The 23,089-nt window shown below is 52.7% G+C and overlaps 2 protein-coding genes across 5 annotated transcripts in view; one reads left to right on the top strand and one right to left on the bottom strand.

Annotated features, from left to right (window-relative positions):
* KALRN (kalirin RhoGEF kinase) overlaps positions 1-23,089 on the top strand; it is a 346,094-nt gene that overhangs the window by 16,801 nt on the left and 306,204 nt on the right. For all 4 annotated transcript variants that reach the window (XM_075316995.1, XM_075316994.1, XM_075316993.1 and 1 more), the window contains exons 3-9: positions 2,751-2,817; positions 8,662-8,771; positions 14,237-14,306; positions 15,024-15,113; positions 15,674-15,766; positions 18,836-18,947; positions 19,044-19,234. In XM_075316995.1, the coding sequence (XP_075173110.1) occupies positions 2,751-2,817; positions 8,662-8,771; positions 14,237-14,306; positions 15,024-15,113; positions 15,674-15,766; positions 18,836-18,947; positions 19,044-19,234 (733 nt within the window). The remainder of the gene's footprint in view (positions 1-2,750; positions 2,818-8,661; positions 8,772-14,236; positions 14,307-15,023; positions 15,114-15,673; positions 15,767-18,835; positions 18,948-19,043; positions 19,235-23,089) is intronic.
* CCDC14 (coiled-coil domain containing 14) overlaps positions 1-23,089 on the bottom strand; it is a 323,631-nt gene that overhangs the window by 146,919 nt on the left and 153,623 nt on the right. The window lies entirely within an intron of this gene.

The following is a 23,089-nucleotide window of genomic DNA, read 5'->3' as shown; positions in this document are numbered from 1 at the left end:
GTATAGAACGAGTGTCCAATAGAACACCAGTATGCCATCAGTATAGAACGAGTGTCCAATATAACACCAGTATACAACGAGTGTCCAATAGAACACCAGTATGCCATCAGTATAGAACGAGTGTCCAATAGAACACCAGTATGCCATCAGTATAGAACGAGTGTCCAATATAACACCAGTATACAACGAGTGTCCAATAGAACACCAGTATACCATCAGTATAGAACGAGTGTCCAATATAACACCAGTATGCCACCAGTATAGAACAAGTGTCCAATATAACACCAGTATACAACGAGTGTCCAATATAACACCAGTATGCCATCAGTATAGAACGAGTGTCCAATAGAACACCAGTATGCCACCAGTATAGAACGAGTGTCCAATATAACACCAGTATGCCATCAGTATAGAACGAGTGCCCAATAGAACACCAGTATGCCACCAGTATAGAACAAGTGTCCAATATAACACCAGTATACAACGAGTGTCCAATATAACACCAGTATGCCATCAGTATAGAACGAGTGTCCAATAGAACACCAGTATACCACCAGTATAGAACGAGTGTCCAATATAACACCAGTATGCCATCAGTATACGAGTGTCCAATATAACACCAGTATGCCATCAGTATAGAACGAGTGTCCAATAGAACACCAGTATAGAACGAGTGTCCAATATAATACCAGTATACCACCAGTATAGAACGAGTGTCCAATATAACACCAGTATACCACCAGTATAGAACGAGTGTCCAATATAACACCAGTATACCACTAGTATAGAACGAGTGTCCAATATAACACCAGTATACGAGTGTCCAATATAACACCAGTATGCCATCAGTATAGAACGAGTGTCCAATATAACACCAGTATACCACTAGTTTAGAACGAGTGTCCAATATAACACCAGTATACGAGTGTCCAATATAACACCAGTATGCCATCAGTATAGAACGAGTGTCCAATATAACACCAGTATACCACCAGTATAGAACGAGTGTCCAATATAACACCAGTATACAACGAGTGTCCAATATAACACCAGTATGCCATCAGTATAGAACGAGTGTCCAATAGAACACCAGTATGCCATCAGTATAGAACGAGTGTCCAATATAACACCAGTATACCACCAGTATAGAACGAGTGTCCAATATAACACCAGTATACCACTAGTATAGAACGAGTGTCCAATATAACACCAGTATACGAGTGTCCAATATAACACCAGTATACAACGAGTGTCCAATATAACACCAGTATACCACTAGTTTAGAACGAGTGTCCAATATAACACCAGTATACAACGAGTGTCCAATATAATACCAGTATGCCACCAGTATAGAACGAGTGTCCAATATAACACCAGTATACCACCAGTATAGAACGAGTGTCCAATATAACACCAGTATGCCATCAGTATACGAGTGTCCAATATAACACCAGTATGCCATCAGTATAGAACGAGTGTCCAATATAACACCAGTATACCACCAGTATAGAACGAGTGTCCAATATAACACCAGTATACCACTAGTATAGAACGAGTGTCCAATATAACACCAGTATACGAGTGTCCAATATAACACCAGTATGCCATCAGTATAGAACGAGTGTCCAATATAACACCAGTATACCACTAGTTTAGAACGAGTGTCCAATATAACACCAGTATACGAGTGTCCAATATAACACCAGTATGCCATCAGTATAGAACGAGTGTCCAATATAACACCAGTATACCACCAGTATAGAACGAGTGTCCAATATAACACCAGTATACAACGAGTGTCCAATATAACACCAGTATGCCATCAGTATAGAACGAGTGTCCAATAGAACACCAGTATGCCATCAGTATAGAACGAGTGTCCAATATAACACCAGTATACCACCAGTATAGAACGAGTGTCCAATATAACACCAGAATACGAGTGTCCAATATAACACCAGTATACAACGAGTGTCCAATATAACACCAGTATACCACTAGTATAGAATGAGTGTCCAATATAACACCAGTATACCACTAGTTTAGAACGAGTGTCCAATATAACACCAGTATACCACTAGTATAGAACGAGTGTCCAATATAACACCAGTATACGAGTGTCCAATATAACACCAGTATACAACGAGTGTCCAATATAACACCAGTATACCACTAGTATAGAATGAGTGTCCAATATAACACCAGTATACCACTAGTTTAGAACGAGTGTCCAATATAACACCAGTATACAACGAGTGTCCAATATAACACCAGTATGCCATCAGTATAGAACGAGTGTCCAATATAACACCAGTATACCACCAGTATACGAGTGTCCAATATAACACCAGTATGCCACCAGTATACGAGTGTCCAATATAACACTAGTATGCCATCAGTATAGAACGAGTGTCCAATATAACACCAGTATGCCACCAGTATAGAACGAGTGTCCAATATAACACCAGTATGCCATCAGTATAGAACGAGTGTCCAATATAACACCAGTATACCACCAGTATACGAGTGTCCAATATAACACCAGTATGCCACCAGTATACGAGTGTCCAATATAACACTAGTATGCCATCAGTATAGAACGAGTGTCCAATATAACACCAGTATGCCACCAGTATAGAACGAGTGTCCAATATAACACCAGTGTGCCACCAGTATAGAACGAGTGTCCAATCTATCACCAGTATGCCACTAGTATAGAACATAACACCAGTATGATTCTTTCTTTTTAGGTTTATAATGGCTGAGCTTCTCCAGACAGAAAAAGCCTATGTGCGAGACCTTCACGAGTGCATGGAGGTATATCTCTCTCTGGCTGTCTGTGTCTCTGTGTCTGTCTGGCTGGCTGTCTGTCTGGCTGTGTCTGTCTGGCTGGCTGTGTCTGTCTGGCTGGCTGTGGCTGTCTGTCTGGCTGTGTCTGTCTGGCTGGCTGTGTCTGTCTGTCTGGCTGTGTCTGTCTGGCTGGCTGTGTCTGTCTGTCTGGCTGTGTCTGTCTGTCTGGCTGTGTCTGACTGTCTGGCTGTGTCTGTCTGGCTAGCTGTGTCTGGCTGGCTGTGTCTGTCTGGCTGGCTGTGTCTGTCTGGCTGGCTGTGTCTGTCTGACTGGCTGTCTCTGTCTGGCTGGCTGTGTCTGTCTGGCTGGCTGTGTCTTTCTGGCTGGCTGTGTCTGTCTGGCTGGCTGTGTCTTTCTGGCTGGCTGTGTCTGGCTGGCTGGCTGTGTCTGGCTGGCTGGCTGTCTCTGTCTGGCTGGCTGTCTCTGGCTGGCTGTCTCTGTCTGGCTGTCTCTGTCTGTCTGGCTGGCTGTCTCTGTCTGTCTGGCTGGCTGTCTCTGGCTGGCTGTCGCTGAATGGCTGGCTGGCTGTCGCTGGCTGTCTGTCTGTTTCTCTGTGGCTGTCTGTCTGTGGCTCTCTGGCTGTCTGTGGCTGTCTGTCTCTGTCTAGCTGTCTGTCTCTTTCTGGCTGTCTGTGGCTGTCTGTGGCTGTCTGTGTGTGGCTTTCTCTGGCTGGCTGGCTTTCTCTGTCTGGCTGGGTGTCGCTGGCTGTCTCTGTCTGGCTGGCTGTCTCTGGCTGGCTGGCTCTGTCTCTGGCTGTCTCGCTGTCTGGCTGTCGGTCTCTGTCTGTTTCTCTGTGGCTGGCTGTCTCTGTCTGGCTGTCTCTGTCTGGCTGTCTCTGTCTCTCTGGCTGTCTCACTGTTTAGCTGTCTGTCGCTGTCTGTTTCTCTGTGGCTGGCTGTCTGTGGCTCTCTGGCTGTCTGTGGCTGTCTGTCTCTGTGTGGCTCTCTGTGTGGCTGTCTGTCTCTGTGTGGCTGTCTGTCTCTGTGTGGCTGTCTGTCTCTGTGTGGCTGTCTGTCTCTGTGTGGCTGTCTGTCTCTGTCTGTTTCTCTGTGGCTATATGTCTCTCTTTCTGGCTGTCTGTCTCTCTGTCTCTTTCTGTCTCTCTGTCTCTTTCTGGCTGTCTGTCTCTGGCTGTCTCTGGCTGGCTGTCTCTGTCTCTCTGTCTGTATCGCTGTTTGGCTGTCTATCTCTGTTTCTCTGTGGCTGTCTGTGGCTGTCTGGCTGTCTGTGGCTGTCTGTGGCTGTCTGTGGCTGTCTGTGGCTGTCTGGCTGTCTGTGGCTGTCTGGCTGTCTGTCTCTGTCTGGCTGGCTTTTTCTGGCTGTCTGTCTCTGTCTGGCTGTCTGTCTCTGTCTGGCTGTCTGTCTATGTCTGGCTGGCTTTCTCTGTCTGGCTGGCTTTCTCTGTCTGGCTGGCTTTCTCTGTCTGGCTGGCTTTCTCTGTCTGGCTGGCTTTCTCTGTCTGGCTGGCTTTCACTGGCTGGCTTTCTCTGTCTGGCTGGCTTTCTCTGGCTGGCTTTGTCTGGCTTTCTCTGTCTGTGTCTGGCTGGCTTTCTCTGTCTGTGTCTGGCTGGCTTTCTCTGGCTGGCTTTCTCTGGCTTTCTCTGGCTGGCTTTCTTTGTCTGTCTGTCTGGCTTTCTCTGGCTGGCTGTGTCTGGCTGGCTTTCTCTGGCTGGCTGGCTTTCGCTGGCTGGCTTTCGCTGGCTGGCTTTCTCTGTCTGGCTGGCTTTCTCTGGCTGGCTTTCTCTGGCTTTGTCTGGCTGGCTTTGTCTGGCTGGCTTTCGCTGGCTGGCTGGCTGTGTCTGGCTGGCTGGCTTTCTTTGTCTGGCTGGCTGTGTCTGGCTGGCTGTGTCTGGCTGGCTGTGTCTGGCTGGCTGTGTCTGGCTGGCTGTGTCTTGCTGGCTGGCTGTGTCTGGCTGGCTTTCTCTGGCTGGCTTTCTCTGGCTGGCTTTCTCTGTCTGGCTGGCTTTCTCTGTCTGGCTGGCTTTTTCTGTCTGGCTGGCTTTCTCTGTCTGGCTGGCTTTTTCTGTCTGGCTGGCTTTTTCTGTCTGGCTGGCTTTTTCTGTCTGGCTGGCTTTCTCTGTCTGGCTGGCTTTCTCTGTCTGGCTGGCTTTCTCTGTCTGGCTGGCTTTCTCTGTCTGGCTGGCTTTCTCTGGCTGGCTTTCTCTGTCTGGCTGGCTTTCACTGGCTGGCTTTCTCTGTCTGGCTGGCTTTCTCTGGCTGGCTTTGTCTGGCTTTCTCTGTCTGTGTCTGGCTGGCTTTCTCTGTCTGTGTCTGGCTGGCTTTCTCTGTCTGTGTCTGGCTGGCTTTCTCTGGCTGGCTTTGTCTGGCTGGCTTTCTCTGGCTGGCTTTGTCTGGCTGGCTTTCTCTGTCTGTGTCTGGCTGGCTGGCTTTCTCTGGCTGGCTGGCTTTCGCTGGCTGGCTTTCGCTGGCTGGCTTTCTCTCTCTGGCTGGCTTTCTCTGGCTGGCTTTCTCTGGCTGGCTTTCTCTGGCTGTGTCTGGCTGGCTTTGTCTGGCTGGCTTTCTCTGTCTGTCTGGCTGGCTGGCTTTCTCTGGCTGGCTGGCTTTCGCTGGCTGGCTGGCTGTGTCTGGCTGGCTGTGTCTCACTGGCTGGCTGTGTCTGTCTGGCTGTGTCTGGCTGGCTGGCTGTGTCTGGCTGGCTGTGTCTGGCTGGCTTTCTCTGGCTGGCTTTCTCTGTCTGGCTGGCTTTTTCTGTCTGGCTGGCTTTTTCTATCTGGCTGGCTTTCTCTATCTGGCTGGCTTTCTCTGTCTGGCTGGCTTTCTCTGGCTGGCTGGCTTTCTCTGGCTGGCTTTCTCTGTCTGGCTGGCTTTCTCTGTCTGGCTGGCTTTCTCTGTCTGGCTGGCTTTCTCTGTCTGGCTGGCTTTCTCTGTCTGGCTTTGTCTGGCTGGCTTTGTCTGGCTGGCTTTCTCTGTCTGTGTCTGGCTGGCTTTCTCTGGCTGGCTTTCTCTGGCTGGCTTTCTCTGGCTGGCTTTCTCTGGCTGGCTTTGTCTGGCTGGCTTTCTCTGTCTGTGTCTGGCTGGCTTTCTCTGTCTGTGTCTGGCTGGCTTTCTCTGGCTGGCTTTCTCTGGCTGGCTTTGTCTGGCTGGCTTTCTCTGGCTGGCTGGCTTTCTCTGGCTGGCTGGCTTTCTCTGGCTGGCTGGCTGTGTCTGACTGGCTGGCTGTGTCTGGCTGGCTGGCTTTCTTTGTCTGGCTGGCTGTGTCTGGCTGGCTGTGTCTGTCTGGCTGGCTGTGTCTGTCTGGCTGGCGGTGTCTGCCTGGCTGGCTGTGTCTGGCTGGCTGTGTCTGGCTGGCTGTGTCTGTCTGGCTGGCTGTGTCTGTCTGGCTGGCTGTGTCTGTCTGGCTGGCTGTGTCTGTCTGGCTGGCTGTGTCTGTCTGGCTGTGTCTGTCTGGCTGTGTCTGTCTGGCTGTGTCTGTCTTGCTGTGTCTGTCTTGCTGTGTCTGGCTTGCTGTGTCTGGCTGGCTGTGTCTGGCTGGCTGTGTCTGGCTGGCTGTGTCTGGCTGGCTTTCTCTGTCTGGCTTTCTCTGTCTGGCTTTCTCTGTCTGGCTTTCTCTGTCTGGCTTTCTCTGGCTGGCTTTCTCTGTCTGGCTGTGTCTGGCTGGCTGGCTGTGTCTGGCTGGCTGGCTGTGTCTGGCTGGCTGGCTGTGTCTGTCTGGCTGGCTGTGTCTGGCTGGCTGTGTCTGGCTGGCTGTGGCTGGCTGGCTGTGGCTGTGTCTGTCTGGCTTTCTAAGGCTGGCTTTCTCTGGCTTTCTGTTTCTGGCTTTCTCTGGCTGTCTGTTTCTGGCTTTCTCTGTCTGGCTGTGTCTGTCTGTCTGGCTGTGTCTGTCTGTCTGGCTGTGTCTGTCTGTCTGTCTGGCTGTGTCTGTCTGTCTGGCTCTGTCTGTCTGGCTGTGTCTGTCTGTCTGGCTGTGTCTGTCTGTCTGGCTGTGTCTGTCTGGCTGTGTCTGTCTGTCTGGCTGTGTCTGTCTGTCTGGCTGTGTCTGTCTGTCTGGCTGTGTCTGGCTGTGTCTGTCTGGCTGTGTCTGTCTGTCTGGCTGTGTCTGTCTGTCTGGCTGTGTCTGGCTGGCTGTGTCTGTCTGTCTGGCTGTGTCTGGCTGGCTGTGTCTGTCTGGCTGGCTGTGTCTGTCTGGCTGGCTGTGTCTGTCTGGCTGGCTGTGTCTGGCTGGCTGTGTCTGGCTGGCTGTGTCTGGCTGGCTGTGTCTGGCTGGCTGTGTCTGGCTGGCTGTGTCTGGCTGTCTGTCTGTGTCTGGCTGGCTGTCTGTGTCTGGCTGGCTGTGTCTGGCTGTCTGTGTCTGGCTGGCTGTCTGTGTCTGGCTGGCTGTCTGTGTCTGGCTGGCTGTCTGTGTCTGTTTCTGGCTTTCTCAGGCTTTCTGTTTCTGGCTTTCTCTGGCTGTCTGTTTCTGGCTTTCTCTGTCTGGCTGTGTCTGTCTGGCTGTGTCTGTCTGGCTGTGTCTGTCTGTCTGGCTGTGTCTGTCTGTCTGGCTGTGTCTGTCTGTCTGGCTGTGTCTGGCTGGCTGGCTGTGTCTGGCTGGCTGGCTGTGTCTGTCTGGCTGGCTGTGTCTGTCTGGCTGGCTGTGTCTGTCTGGCTGGCTGTGTCTGTCTGGCTGGCTGTGTCTGTCTGGCTGGCTGTGTCTGTCTGGCTGGCTGTGTCTGGCTGGCTGGCTGTGTCTGTCTGTCTGGCTGTGTCTGGCTGGCTGGCTGTGTGTGGCTGGCTGGCTGTGTCTGTCTGGCTGTTTCTGGCCTTCTCTGGCTGTCTGTCTGGCTGGCTGTGTCTGTCTGGCTGGCTGTGTCTGTCTGGCTGGCTGTGTCTGGCTGGCTGTGTCTGGCTGGCTGTGTCTGGCTGGCTGTGTCTGTCTGTCTGTCTGGCTGTGTCTGGCTGGCTGTGTCTGTCTGGCTGGCTGTGTCTGTCTGGCTGTGGTCTGGCTGGCTGTGTCTGTCTGGCTGGCTGGCTGTGTCTGTCTGGCTGTGTCTGTCTGGCTGTGTCTGGCTGTGTCTGGCTGTCTGTCTGTGTCTGTCTGGCTGGCTGTGTCTGGCTGGCTGGCTGTGTCTGTCTGTCTGGCTGGCTGTGTCTGGCTGGCTGTGTCTGGCTGGCTGTGTCTGGCTGGCTGTGTCTGGCTGGCTGTGTCTGTCTGTCTGTCTGGCTGTGTCTGGCTGTCTGTGTCTGTCTGGCTGTCTGTGTCTGTCTGGCTGGCTGTGTCTGTCTGGCTGTGGTCTGGCTGGCTGTGTCTGTCTGGCTGGCTGGCTGTGTCTGTCTGGCTGTGTCTGTCTGGCTGTGTCTGGCTGTGTCTGGCTGTGTCTGGCTGTCTGTCTGTGTCTGTCTGGCTGGCTGTGTCTGTCTGGCTGGCTGTGTCTGTCTGGCTGGCTGTGTCTGGCTGGCTGTGTCTGGCTGGCTGTGTCTGGCTGGCTGTGTCTGGCTGGCTGTGTCTGTCTGTCTGTCTGGCTGTGTCTGGCTGTCTGTGTCTGTCTGGCTGTCTGTGTCTGTCTGGCTGGCTGTGTCTGGCTGTGGTCTGGCTGGCTGTGTCTGTCTGGCTGGCTGGCTGGCTGTGTCTGTCTGGCTGTGTCTGTCTGGCTGTGTCTGGCTGTGTCTGGCTGTCTGTCTGTGTCTGTCTGGCTGGCTGTGTCTGTCTGGCTGGCTGTGTCTGTCTGGCTGGCTGTGTCTGTCTGGCTGTGGTCTGGCTGGCTGTGTCTGTCTGTCTGGCTGGCTGGCTGTGTCTGTCTGGCTGTGTCTGTCTGGCTGCCTTTCTGCCTCTGTTCCCTATACATCAGCCTACCTCACCTGCACCCTCTCTTGCAGACGTACCTCTGGGAGATGACCAGTGGTGTGGAGGAGATTCCCCCTGGGATTGTTAATAAGGAGCACGTTATTTTTGGGAACATTCAGGAACTTTACGATTTTCACAACAAGTGAGTCCTGCGTGCTGTTTGTGGAATGTGGGGTCCCCCGTCCATGACCTGCCCCCAGTGTCCTGGTAGATCCGCTCTGCTTCCCAGGTCCAGCTGTGTACATGTCTGATAGATTGTTACAATTCGTGGGGCTCGGTCTCGTGGCACAGTGGCCTCCCGTGACCATTATCCTGGCCCGAGGTCCCACGGATCGATGCGCTCATGTGTCGTTACAGTGTTTCAGTCTGTTCTCAGATTGTTGTCTACACAAAATAAAACTGAATTCATTTTATCATCTGAGAGCAAAATCCGGATCTATGAAGTAGCAGGAGCATTGCCACTGATTGACCGCACGCCCAGACCGGGCCCTCAGACAGGCGTGGCGCAAAGCAGCTACACGCAAATACAGTTCAGTTCCATGAAACAGGACAATCCCTGCAAATTGCCGTACCGTTGTATCAGGAGAGAGATTCTGCTCTGAGCAGTGTCCTGATCACTCGTCATATGAGCTGACACTTCAATGCTGGTGCCATGTACACGGACTGTAGTGCCAGCGCCACGTGCAGCGGTCACACGATGCCCCTGGAGACAAACGCAACATTTATATGTATGAAAAAGAGAAACCACATTTACATCCCGTCCTGATTTATTCGTTGTCGGACAAGAGCACCATTTCTCTACGCGTCCATGAGAACCGCGCCACGTTAGCCGCCCGTGTCCTCAATGTGTCTCTGGAGCGGTCTCCATCGGGGACGTCATTGGTCGGTGATTACACTGGATCTGCCGGCAGCGGATCCTGATGATTTGTACATTCAGCGGCAGAACCTTCCTCAGACGACCATTAATAACCTCAGTGATGGCGGCCGAGGCTCCGACTCTGGACTGGAAGATTCCAGAGGTTGTCAATCACCAAAATGACGAAGAAGAGAAGTATGAATCCCCTAAGTATTCAGTGACCGCCCGTCTCCTCCGTCCTCAGTATTCAGTGACCGCCCGTCTCCTCCGTCCTCAGTATTCAGTGACCGCTCGTCTCCTCCATCCTCAGTATTCAGTGACCGCCCGTCTCCTCCGTCCTCAGTATTCAGTGACCGCCCGTCTCCTCCGTCCTCAGTATTCAGTGACCGCCCGTCTCCTCCGTCCTCAGTATTCAGTGACCGCCCGTCTCCTCCGTCCTCAGTATTCAGTGACCGCCCGTCTCCTCCGTCCTCAGTATTCAGTGACCGCCCGTCTCCTCCGTCCTCAGTATTCAGTGACCGCCCGTCTCCTCCGTCCTCAGTATTCACCCTTCAATATCCAGAGGAGACGCGGCAATCACTGGGTCCTGAGGGGATTTACATTTCTCTTCAGTCACTTTAAATATTGTTAATTGATAAAGATAAGCTATTATCGCGTGTTTTGTATAGCCCTGTATACGTCTGTATATCTCTGTATATCTCTGTATAGCTCTGTATAGCTCTGTATAGCTCTGTATAGCTCTGTATATATCTGTATACCTCTGTATACCTCTGTATAGCCCTGTATAGCCCTGTATAGCCCTGTATACCTCTGTATAGCCCTGTATACCTCTGTATAGCCCTGTATACCTCTGTATAGCCCTGTATACCTCTGTATAGCCCTGTATACCTCTGTATAGCCCTGTATACCTCTGTATAGCCCTGTATACCTCTGTATAGCCCTGTATACCTCTGTATAGCCCTGTATATCCCTGTATAGCCCTGTATAGCCCTGTATACCTCTGTATAGCCCTGTATAGCCCTGTATAGCCCTGTATACCTCTGTATAGCCCTGTATACCTCTGTATAGCCCTGTATATCTCTGTATATCTCTGTATATCTCTGTATACCTCTGTATACCTCTGTATAGCCCTGTATAGCCCTGTATATCTCTGTATAGCCCTGTATACCTCTGTATAGCCCTGTATAGCCCTGTATACCTCTGTATAGCCCTGTATACCACTGTATAGCCCTGTATAGCCCTGTATATCTCTGTATATCTCTGTATAGCCCTGTATACGTCTGTATATCTCTGTATATCTCTGTATATCTCTGTATAGCCCTGTATACGTCTGTATATCTCTGTATATCTCTGTATATCTCTGTATAGCTCTGTATAGCTCTGTATAGCTCTGTATAGCTCTGTATATCTCTGTATATCTCTGTATACCTCTGTATACCTCTGTATAGCCCTGTATAGCCCTGTATACCTCTGTATAGCCCTGTATACCTCTGTATAGCCCTGTATACCTCTGTATAGCCCTGTATACCTCTGTATAGCCCTGTATACCTCTGTATAGCCCTGTATACCTCTGTATAGCCCTGTATACCTCTGTATAGCCCTGTATACCTCTGTATAGCCCTGTATACCTCTGTATAGCCCTGTATACCTCTGTATAGCCCTGTATAGCCCTGTATAGCCCTGTATAGCCCTGTATAGCCCTGTATACCTCTGTATAGCCCTGTATAGCTCTGTATAGCCCTGTATACCTCTGTATACCTCTGTATAGCCCTGTATATCTCTGTATAGCTCTGTATAGCCCTGTATATCTCTGTATATCTCTGTATAGCCCTGTATATCTCTGTATATCTCTGTATATCTCTGTATAGCTCTGTATAGCTCTGTATAGCTCTGTATATCTCTGTATAGCTCTGTATATCTCTGTATAGCCCTGTATATCTCTGTATAGCTCTGTATAGCCCTGTATAGCCCCGTATAGCTCTGTATAGCTCTGTATAGCTCTGTATATCTCTGTATATCTCTGTATATCTCTGTATAGCCCTGTATAGCCCTGTATAGCCCTGTATATCTCTGTATATCTCTGTATAGCTCTGTATAGCCCTGTATAGCCCTGTATAGCTCTGTATATCTCTGTATAGCTCTGTATAGCTCTGTATATCTCTGTATAGCTCTGTATAGCTCTGTATAGCTCTGTATATCTCTGTATAGCTCTGTATAGCTCTGTATATCTCTGTATAGCCCTGTATAGCTCTGTATAGCCCTGTATACCTCTGTATATCTCTGTATAGCTCTGTATAGCCCTGTATACCTCTGTATAGCCCTATATAGCCCTGTATATCTCTGTATAGCCCTGTATAGCCCTGTATAGCCCTGTATATCTCTGTATAGCCCTGTATATCTCTGTATAGCCCTGTATATCTCTGTATAGCCCTGTATATCTCTGTATAGCCCTGTATATCTCTGTATAGCCCTGTATATCTCTGTATAGCCCTGTATAGCCCTGTATATCTCTGTATATCTCTGTATAGCCCTGTATACCTCTGTATAGCCCTGTATATCTCTGTATAGCCCTGTATATCTCTGTATAGCCCTGTATATCTCTGTATACCTCTGTATACCTCTGTATATCTCTGTATAGCCCTGTATACCTCTGTATAGCTCTGTATATCTCTGTATATCTCTGTATAGCCCTGTATATCTCTGTATATCTCTGTATAGCCCTGTATACCTCTGTATAGCCCTGTATATCTCTGTATAGCTCTGTATAGCCCTGTATATCTCTGTATAGCTCTGTATAGCCCTGTATATCTCTGTATATCTCTGTATAGCTCTGTATAGCTCTGTATAGCTCTGTATAGCTCTGTATATCTCTGTATAGCTCTGTATATCTCTGTATAGCCCTGTATATCTCTGTATAGCTCTGTATAGCCCTGTATAGCCCCGTATAGCTCTGTATAGCTCTGTATAGCTCTGTATAGCTCTGTATATCTCTGTATATCTCTGTATATCTCTGTATAGCCCTGTATAGCCCTGTATATCTCTGTATATCTCTGTATAGCTCTGTATAGCCCTGTATAGCCCTGTATAGCTCTGTATATCTCTGTATAGCTCTGTATAGCTCTGTATATCTCTGTATAGCTCTGTATAGCTCTGTATATCTCTGTATAGCTCTGTATAGCTCTGTATATCTCTGTATAGCCCTGTATAGCTCTGTATAGCCCTGTATACCTCTGTATATCTCTGTATAGCTCTGTATAGCCCTGTATACCTCTGTATAGCCCTATATAGCCCTGTATATCTCTGTATAGCCCTGTATAGCCCTGTATAGCCCTGTATATCTCTGTATAGCCCTGTATATCTCTGTATAGCCCTGTATATCTCTGTATAGCCCTGTATATCTCTGTATAGCCCTGTATATCTCTGTATAGCCCTGTATATCTCTGTATAGCCCTGTATAGCCCTGTATATCTCTGTATATCTCTGTATAGCCCTGTATACCTCTGTATAGCCCTGTATATCTCTGTATAGCCCTGTATATCTCTGTATAGCCCTGTATATCTCTGTATAGCCCTGTATACCTCTGTATATCTCTGTATAGCCCTGTATACCTCTGTATAGCTCTGTATATCTCTGTATAGCCCTGTATATCTCTGTATAGCCCTGTATACCTCTGTATAGCCCTGTATATCTCTGTATATCTCTGTATACCTCTGTATAGCCCTGTATATCTCTGTATAGCTCTGTATATCTCTGTATATCTCTGTATAGCTCTGTATAGCCCTGTATATCTCTGTATATCTCTGTATATCTCTGTATAGCTCTGTATATCTCTGTATATCTCTGTATAGCTCTGTATATCTCTGTATAGCCCTGTATATCTCTGTATAGCTCTGTATAGCTCTGTATAGCCCTGTATAGCCCTGTATAGCTCTGTATAGCTCTGTATAGCTCTGTATAGCTCTGTATAGCTCTGTATAGCTCTGTATAGCTCTGTATATCTCTGTATATCTCTGTATAGCTCTGTATAGCTCTGTATATCTCTGTATAGCCCTGTATAGCCCTGTATAGCTCTGTATATCTCTGTATATCTCTGTATAGCCCTGTATAGCCCTGTATAGCTCTGTATAGCTCTGTATATCTCTGTATATCTCTGTATATCTCTGTATATCTCTGTATAGCTCTGTATAGCCCTGTATAGCCCTGTATAGCTCTGTATATCTCTGTATATCTCTGTATAGCCCTGTATAGCCCTGTATATCTCTGTATAGCCCTGTATAGCCCTGTATAGCTCTGTATATCTCTGTATAGCTCTGTATAGCTCTGTATAGCCCTGTATAGCCCTGTATACCTCTGTATAGCCCTATATAGCCCTGTATATCTCTGTATAGCCCTGTATAGCTCTGTATAGCCCTGTATACCTCTGTATATCTCTGTATAGCTCTGTATATCTCTGTATACCTCTGTATAGCCCTGTATAGCTCTGTATAGCCCTGTATACCTCTGTATAGCCCTGTATAGCCCTGTATACCTCTGTATACCTCTGTATAGCCCTGTATACCTCTGTATAGCCCTGTATATCTCTGTATAGCTCTGTAGAGCCCTGTATACCCCTGTATAGCCCTGTATAGCTCTGTATAGCCCTGTATACCTCTGTATAGCCCTGTATAGCCCTGTATACCTCTGTATACCTCTGTATAGCCCTGTATACCTCTGTATATCTCACTGACCCACAATCCTCTGCTTTTCCTCAGCATCTTTTTAAAGGAATTGGAGAAATATGAGCAGCTCCCGGAGGACGTCGGCCATTGCTTCGTCACATGGGTGATTATAATGTCACTGATTATTGAGTGCACAGAGCTGAGGACTCAGATTGTACATAGGGCTTGTATAGGGTCAGTATGATAATGATAAATAGGGTTGTGTACTGTCGGTGAGGACAGTATATTGTGTAGGGTGGATGAAGACAGTATATAGGACCAGTGTGAGGACAGTATATATGAACGGTGTAGGGTCGGTGAGGACGGTATATAGGACCGGTGTAGGGTCTGTGAGGACGGTATATAGGACCGGTGTAGGGTTGATGAGGACGGTATATAGGACCGGTGTAGGGTCTGTGAGGACGGTATATAGGACCGGTGAAGGGTCTGTGAGGACGGTATATAGGACCGGTGTAGGGTCTGTGAGGACAGTATATAGGACCGGTGTAGGGTCGGTGACGACAGTATATAGGACCGGTGTAGGGTCGGTGAGGACAGTATATAGGACCGGTGTAGGGTCGGTGAGGACAGTATATAGGACCGGTGTAGGGTTGGTGAGGACAGTATATAGGACCGGTGTAGGGTTGGTGAGGACAGTATAAAGGACCGGTGTAGGGTTGGTGAGGACAGTATATAGGACCGGTGTAGGGTTGGTGAGGACAGTATATAGGACCGGTGTAGGGTCTGTGAGGACAGTATATAGGACCGGTGTAGGGTCGGTGAGGACAGTATATAGGACTGGTGTAGGGTTAGATCTGATGATTACCACTTCTGGTTCCAGGCTGACAAGTTTCAGATGTATGTGACGTACTGTAAGAACAAGCCGGACTCCAGCCAGCTGATCCTGGAGCACGCCGGCGCCTTCTTTGATGTAAGTATAGACGCCATTAGCGCTGAGGAGCCTTCTGCCGCCCTCGCCTTCCGCCGCCCTCGCCTTCTGCCGCCCTCGCCTTCTGCCGCCCTCACCTTCCGCCGCCCTCGCCTTCCGCCGCCCTCGCCTTCCGCCGCCCTCGCCTTCCGCCGCCCTCGCCTTCTGCCGCCCGCCCTCGCCTTCTGCCGCCCTTGCCTTCCGCCGCCCTCGCCTTCCGCCGCCCTCGCTTTCCGCCCACCCTTGCTTTCCAACGCCCTCGCCTTCTGCCGCCCTCGCTTTCCGCCGCCCTCGCCTTCTGCCGCCCTCGCCATCTGCCGCCCCCGCCTTCTGCCGCCCGCCCTTGCCTTCCGCCGCCCTCGCTTTCCGCCGCCCTCGCTTTCCGCCACCCTCGCCTTCTGCCGCCCGCCTTCTGCCGCCCGCGCCTTCTGCCGCCCTCTCCTTCCGCCGCCCTCGCTTTCCGCCACCTTCGCCTACCTTCGCCTTCCGCCGCCCTCGCTTTCCGCCGCCTTTGCTTTCCGCCAACCTCGCCATCCACTGATCGTCTCCTCTTTACATTACAGGAGATCCAGCAGAGACACGGACTGGCCAACTCCATCTCCTCGTATCTCATCAAACCCGTGCAGAGGATCACAAAGTATCAGCTGCTGCTCAAGGTTTGTTCTGCCAGCGCTCCATCCCCCGACACACAACAGTCGCCTCGTACTGATCCTGCCCTGGACTGCGTTCACCTCCAGAGCTGCGCTCACGACCTGCTGCTTTCCGGACCGTTAATCTTGCTGCTTCTGCGCAGATGATGTGTTATTTATAGCCGGCGCTTCAGATAATCCGCCTCTCCCCATATACAACGCAGCAGCCTGCAGTGCATTCTGGGAGTGCAGCAGATAGAGCTGTGCCTGTCATCAGTGTGAAAATGGGGGGTGCAGCAGAATTGTGAATACAGCTCTGGTTGCTCGTCGCTGTGTTTTCTCTGCTGGCCGGTGCCCTGTGTTACGTGTCGCAGTTTCCATTGCAGAGATGTGATAAATATTTACTGTGTGCGCTCGGTATAGACTCCGGGGGGCGAGATCTCTGTACATTCCCGGATCTGTGTGCGGCTCGGTATAGACTCCAGGGGGCGAGATCTGTGTGCGGCTCGGTATAGACTCCCGGGGGGCGAGATCTCTGTACATTCCCGGATCTGTGTGCGGCTCGGTATAGACTCCAGGGGGCGAGATCTGTGTGCGGCTCGGTATAGACTCCCGGGGGGTAAGATCTCTGTACATTCCCGGATCTGTGTGCGGCTCGGTATAGACTCCCGGGGGGTAAGATCTCTGTACATTCCCGGATCTGTGTGCGGCTCGGTATAGACTCCGGGGGGCGAGATCTCTGTACATTCCCGGATCTGTGTGCGGCTCGGTATAGACTCCAGGGGGCGAGATCTGTGTGCGGCTCGGTATAGACTCCCGGGGGGTAAGATCTCTGTACATTCCCGGATCTGTGTGCGGCTCGGTATAGACTCCCGGGGGGTAAGATCTCTGTACATTCCCGGATCTGTGTGCGGCTCGGTATAGACTCCCGGGGGGCGAGATCTCTGTACATTCCCGGATCTGTGTGCGGCTCGGTATAGACTCCAGGGGGCGAGATCTGTGTGCGGCTCGGTATAGACTCCCGGGGGGTAAGATCTCTGTACATTCCCGGATCTGTGTGCGGCTCGGTATAGACTCCACGGGGGGCGAGATCTCTGTACATTCCCGGATCTGTGTGCGGCTCGGTATAGACTCCAGGGGGCGAGATCTGTGTGCGGCTCGGTATAGACTCCCGGGGGGTAAGATCTCTGTACATTCCCGGATCTGTGTGCGGCTCTGTATAGACTCCCGGGGGGTAAGATCTCTGTACATTCCCGGATCTGTGTGCGGCTCGGTATAGACTCCCGGGGGGCGAGATCTCTGTACATTCCCGGATCTGTGTGCAGCTCAGTATAGACTCCAGGGGGCGAGATCTGTGTGCGGCTCAGTATAGACTCCCGGGGGGCGAGATCTGTGTGCGGCTCGGTATAGACTCCACGGGGGGCGAGATCTCTGTACATTCCCGGATCTGTGTGCGGCTCGGTATAGACTCCGGGGGGGCGAGATCTCTGTACATTCCCGGATCTGTGTGTGGCTCGGTATAGACTCCCGGGGGGCGAGATCTCTGTACATTCCCGGATCTGTGTGCGGCTCAGTATAGACTCCAGGGGGCGAGATCTGTGTGCGGCTCGGTATAGACTCCCGGGGGGCGAGATCTCTGTACATTCCCGGATCTGTGTGCGGCTCAGTATAGACTCCAGGGGGCGAGATCTGTGTGCGGCTCGGTATAGACTCCCGGGGGGCGAGATCTCTGTACATTCCCGGATCTGTGTGCGGCTCGGTATAGACTCCGGGGGGCGAGATCTGTGTGCGGCTCGGTATAGACTCCACGGGGGGCGAGATCTCTGTACATTCCCGGATCTGTGTGCGGCTCGGTATAGACTCCGGGGGGCGAGATCTGTGTGCGGCTCGGTATAGACTCCACGGGGGGCGAGATCTCTGTACATTCCCGGATCTGTGTGCGGCTCAGTATAGACTCCCGGGGGGTAAGATCTCTGTACATTCCCGGATCTGTGGGCGGCTCGGTATAGACTCCCGGGGGGTAAGATCTCTGTACATTCCCGGATCTGTGTGCGGCTCGGTATAGACTCCAGGGGGCGAGATCTGTGTGCGGCTCAGTATAGACTCCCGGGGGGCGAGATCTGTGTGCGGCTCGGTATAGACTCCCGGGGGGCGAGATCTCTGTACATTCCCGGATCTGTGTGCGGCTCAGTATAGACTCCCGGGGGGCGAGATCTGTGTGCGGCTCGGTATAGACTCCCGGGGGGCGAGATCTCTGTACATTCCCGGATCTGTGTGCGGCTCGGTATAGACTCCACGGGGGGCGAGATCTCTGTACATTCCCGGATCTGTGTGCGGCTCAGTATAGACTCCCGGGGGGCGAGATCTGTGTGCGGCTCGGTATAGACTCCCGGGGGGTAAGATCTCTGTACATTCCCGGATCTGTGTGCGGCTCGGTATAGACTCCACGGGGGGCGAGATCTCTGTACATTCCCGGATCTGTGTGCAGCTCGGTATAGACTCCACGGGGGCGAGATCTGTGTGCAGCTCGGTATAGACTCCAGGGGGCGAGATCTGTGTGCGGCTCGGTATAGACTCCCGGGGGGCGAGATCTCTGTACATTCCCGGATCTGTGTGCGGCTCAGTATAGACTCCCGGGGGGCGAGATCTGTGTGCGGCTCGGTATAGACTCCCGGGGGGCGAGATCTCTGTACATTCCCGGATCTGTGTGCGGCTCAGTATAGACTCCCGGGGGGTAAGATCTCTGTACATTCCCGGATCTGTGTGCGGCTCGGTATAGACTCCCGGGGGGTAAGATCTCTGTACATTCCCGGATCTGTGTGCGGCTCGGTATAGACTCCACGGGGGGCGAGATCTCTGTACATTCCCGGATCTGTGTGCAGCTCGGTATAGACTCCACGGGGGGCGAGATCTCTGTACATTCCCGGATCTGTGTGCAGCTCGGTATAGACTCCACGGGGGCGAGATCTCTGTACATTCCCGGATCTGTGTGCGGCTCAGTATAGACTCCCGGGGGGCGAGATCTGTGTGTGGCTCGGTATAGACTCCCGGGGGGCGAGATCTCTGTACATTCCCGGATCTGTGTGTCTCCATCAGGAGCTGCTGACCTGCTGCGAGGAGGGGAAAGGCGAGATCAAGGACGGCCTGGAGGTGATGCTCAGCGTGCCAAAGAGAGCCAATGATGCCATGCACGTCAGCATGCTGGAAGGTGACCGCCAGGAGCACTTCTGGGGGACTACAAGTCCCAGCATAGTCACAGCCTGATCATGTCATCCCCAGATCTCACACATGTCTTTATCTTTAGGGTTTGATGAGAACCTGGATGTTCAGGGCGAGCTCATCCTCCAAGATTCCTTCCAAGTCTGGGACCCCAAATCTCTGATAAGAAAGGGGCGTGACCGGCATCTCTTCCTGTTCGAGATCTCTCTGGTGTTCAGCAAAGAGATCAAAGACTCAACCGGGCACACGAAATATGTGTACAAGAACAAGCTGCTGGTGAGAACCGCGAGGGGACGGGGCGCTACAGAAATACCGGGGGGCGGGGATTCCCAGTGCATCGGGGGGCGGGGATTCCCAGTGCATCGGGGGGGCGGGGATTCCCAGTGCACCAGACGTGCGGGGATTCCCAGTGTACCACGGGGGGCGGGGATTCCCAGTGTACCACGGGGGCGGGGATTCCCAGTGCACCACGGGGGCGAGGATTCCCAGTGCACCGGGGGGCGGGGATTCCCAGTGCACCGGGGGGGCGGGGATTCCCAGTGCACCAGGGGGGGCGGGGATTCCCAGTGCACCAGGGGGGGCGGGGATTCCCAGTACACCGGGGGGGCGGGGATTCCCAGTGCACCGGGGGGGTGGGGATTCCCAGTGTACCACGGGGGGCGGGGATTCCCAGTGTACCACGGGGGGCGGGGATTCCCAGTGTTCCACGGGGGGCGGGGATTCCCAGTGTACCACGGGGAGCGGGGATTCCCAGTGTACCACGGGGGGCGGGGATTCCCAGTGTACCACGGGGGGCGGGGATTCCCAGTGTACCACGGGGGGCGGGGATTCCCAGTGTACCACGGGGGGCGGGGATTCCCAGTGTACCACGGGGGGCGGGGATTCCCAGTGTACCACGGGGGGCGGGGATTCCCAGTGCACCAAGGGGGCAGGGATTCCCAGTGCACCAAGGGGGCAGGGATTCCCAGTGCACCAAGGGGGCAGGGATTACCATTATACCATGGAAGGTGGGGATTACCAGTTGTCACGAACAGCCGGGGGAGTCACTCAGAAATCCCCCGTGCTGGCCACCAATGTCACGATCGGGGGGTAACAAGCGGGAGTCACGCCCCTCCTTTATACCTCCCGACCGACAGACAGAGCACGAACGCGCTCTCTAGCGCCCCACTTATAGTCAGGCCAATTATGGAATTGCCCGACAATACACAAGGAGGCCACTATTCTACTTATGCCGATTTATTGAAGGGTCCCCGGTGAGAGTAGGGTATATATTCCCCCGACCTCCGCGGACGGAATATATAAAAACCTCCCCGAATCTCACTGGCTGCCCCCACAATGATCCCTGGCACACTCGCTGCCACCAACCGATTCACGGTAACTATTAACCGAGCACACAGACGTGGGATTTACGGTCGAGATAACAGAACAGCCCAAGATTAATTATATAATTTAATAAGCCTAAGCCACACTAGAACTACAATATATACAATAGAGGATCTACAGAATATATACATAGATGAGTCAGAGTACATATACAAGTAAGATATTGATTGCAAGCAGGCATACAATTCAAGCAGTTACCTTGTGCTTCTGGCCACAGGGGGGCACCGTAGACCAGGTTTCCAGAACTCCCTCACAGGTCTTTCCCGACCAGGCCCCCGAGCAAAGAACAAGCTAAAATGTCCGAACTGTGGATATCAATCCTGGCTTAATCCCTGTCCCCTCCTACCTTAGTGACCTCTGAGGGAGCACTGCTCCACCCCTGGCTGGAGTGAGGATAATATCCAAAAAGGGGATATTGGCCATAACTTTTCCTGGGAACGTCGTAGGCGGACGCCAATGCTCTCATTGTGACAGTTATGACTTTAGCTGCAAAACGAGAGGACTCATGGCTTGTCTGCTAGTTCCCCACTGGCCGATATCACGCCTGGGGTACTTCCCAAGGTCCCACTCCCATAAAAAAGGTGTGCCAGCATCGTCCGCATGTGGAGACACCATAAATATGGTTGCCATATTTATCGGACGTACAGCTTGCAAGATATTAACCATATTTTACCGGAGTCATTCTGTCTGGTGGCTTCCAAAGCCTGGTAATGAGATACAAACTCCTGTTACAGGGTCACGGCAGGGGGTCATCATGTGTCCATTGTGCACATCTAATCTCCATATCACAGGAGATTGCCTCTGCTGTGTGACTGAGATGTGACACTTTTCTCTTGACTCTAGTCATCAAAGGATTATTCATTGTCATCTCTGGATTTACCTCACACCAGTATACCATGGGGGTCAGGGATTCCCAGTGTACCATGGCTGGCGGGGATTACCAGTGCACCAAGGGTGGCGATTCCCAGTATACCACGAGGGGCGGGGATTCCAAGTGCACCATGGGGGGCGGGGATTCCCAGTGCACCAGGGGGGCGGGGATTCCCAGTGCACCATGGGGGTCAGGGATTCCCAGTGTACCACGGCTGGCGGGGATTACCAGTGCACCAAGGGTGGCGATTCCCAGTTTACCACGAGGGGCGGGGATTCCAAGTGCACCAGGGGGGCGGGGATTCCCAGTGTACCATGGGGGGCCGGGGAATCCCAGTGCACCATGGGGGGTCAGGGATTCCCAGTGTACCAGGGGGGGCGGGGATTACCATTGCACCAGGGGGGCGGGGATTCCCAGTGTACCAGGGGGGCGGGATTACCAGTATACCAGGGGGGGCGGGGATTCCCAGTGCACCAGGGGGGCGGGGATTACCAGTGTACCATAGGGGCATTGCCAGTGTACCGCGGGGGACAGCGATTACCAGTGTACCACGGGGCGGGGAATTGCCAGTGTACCACGGTGGGCTAAGATTATGCTTTACAATGTGTTAAGATTTCTGCTTGTGATCGGTGTCAGATGATGCCTGATACATTGTAACGACCCCACAGCTGTGTGAGCTGAAATAGGTGAATGTTTCCTTCCCCTGGCTGCTGCCGAGCGTCTTATTATACCATAGTTACACTGTAACTATGCCTCCTCTCCAGTCACTGGCCACGGTGCCACCGATACAGCACTCAGCCGGCGGCCCGACCTGCGGGTAGAAATGGCAGATGCCTCCTCTCCAGTCACTGGCCACGGTGCCACCGATACAGCACTCAGCCGGCGGCCCGACCTGCGGGTAGAAATGGCAGATGCCTCCTCTCCAGTCACTGGCCACGGTGCCACCGATACAGCACTCAGCCGGCGGCCCGACCTGCGGGTAGAAACGGCAGATGCCTCCTCTCCAGTCACTAGCCACGGTGCCACCGATACAGCACTCAGCCGGCGGCCCGACCTGCGGGTAGAAACGGCAGATGCCTCCTCTCCAGTCACTAGCCACGGTGCCACCGATACAGCACTCAGCCGGCGGCCCGACCTGCGGGTAGAAACGGCAGATGCCTCCTCTCCAGTCACTGGCCACGGTGCCACCGATACAGCACTCAGCCGGCGGCCCGACCTGCGGGTAGAAACGGCAGATGCCTCCTCTCCAGTCACTGGCCACGGTGCCACCGATACAGCACTCAGCCGGCGGCCCGACCTGCGGGTAGAAACAGCAGATGCCTCCTCTCCAGTCACTGGCCACGGTGCCACCGATACAGCACTCAGCCGGCGGCCCGACCTGCGGGTAGAAACGGCAGATGCCTCCTCTCCAGTCACTGGGCACGGTGCCACCGATACAGCACTCAGCCGGCGGCCCGACCTGCGGGTAGAAACGGCAGATGCCTCCTCTCCAGTCACTGGCCACGGTGCCACCGATACAGCACTCAGCCGGCGGCCCGACCTGCGGGTAAAAACGGCAGATGCCTCCTCTCCAGTCACTGGCCACAGTGCCACCGATACAGCACTCAGCCGGCGGCCCGACCTGCGGGTAAAAACGGCAGATGGCTCCTCTCCAGTCACTGGCCACAGTGCCACCGATACAGCACTCAGCCGGCGGCCCGACCTGCGGGTAGAAACGGCAGATGCCTCCTCTCCAGTCACTGGCCACGGTGCCACCGATACAGCACTCAGCCGGCGGCCCGACCTGCGGGTAAAAACGGCAGATGCCTCCTCTCCAGTCACTGGCCACAGTGCCACCGATACAGCACTCAGCCGGCGGCCCGACCTGCGGGTAGAAA

The sequence above is a fragment of the Anomaloglossus baeobatrachus genome, chromosome 7 (genome assembly GCF_048569485.1).
Source record: "Anomaloglossus baeobatrachus isolate aAnoBae1 chromosome 7, aAnoBae1.hap1, whole genome shotgun sequence".
NCBI classification, from domain to species: domain Eukaryota; kingdom Metazoa; phylum Chordata; class Amphibia; order Anura; family Aromobatidae; genus Anomaloglossus; species Anomaloglossus baeobatrachus.
Note: the sequence above shows the minus strand (reverse complement) of the source record. Positions and strands in the feature narration are given on the sequence as shown.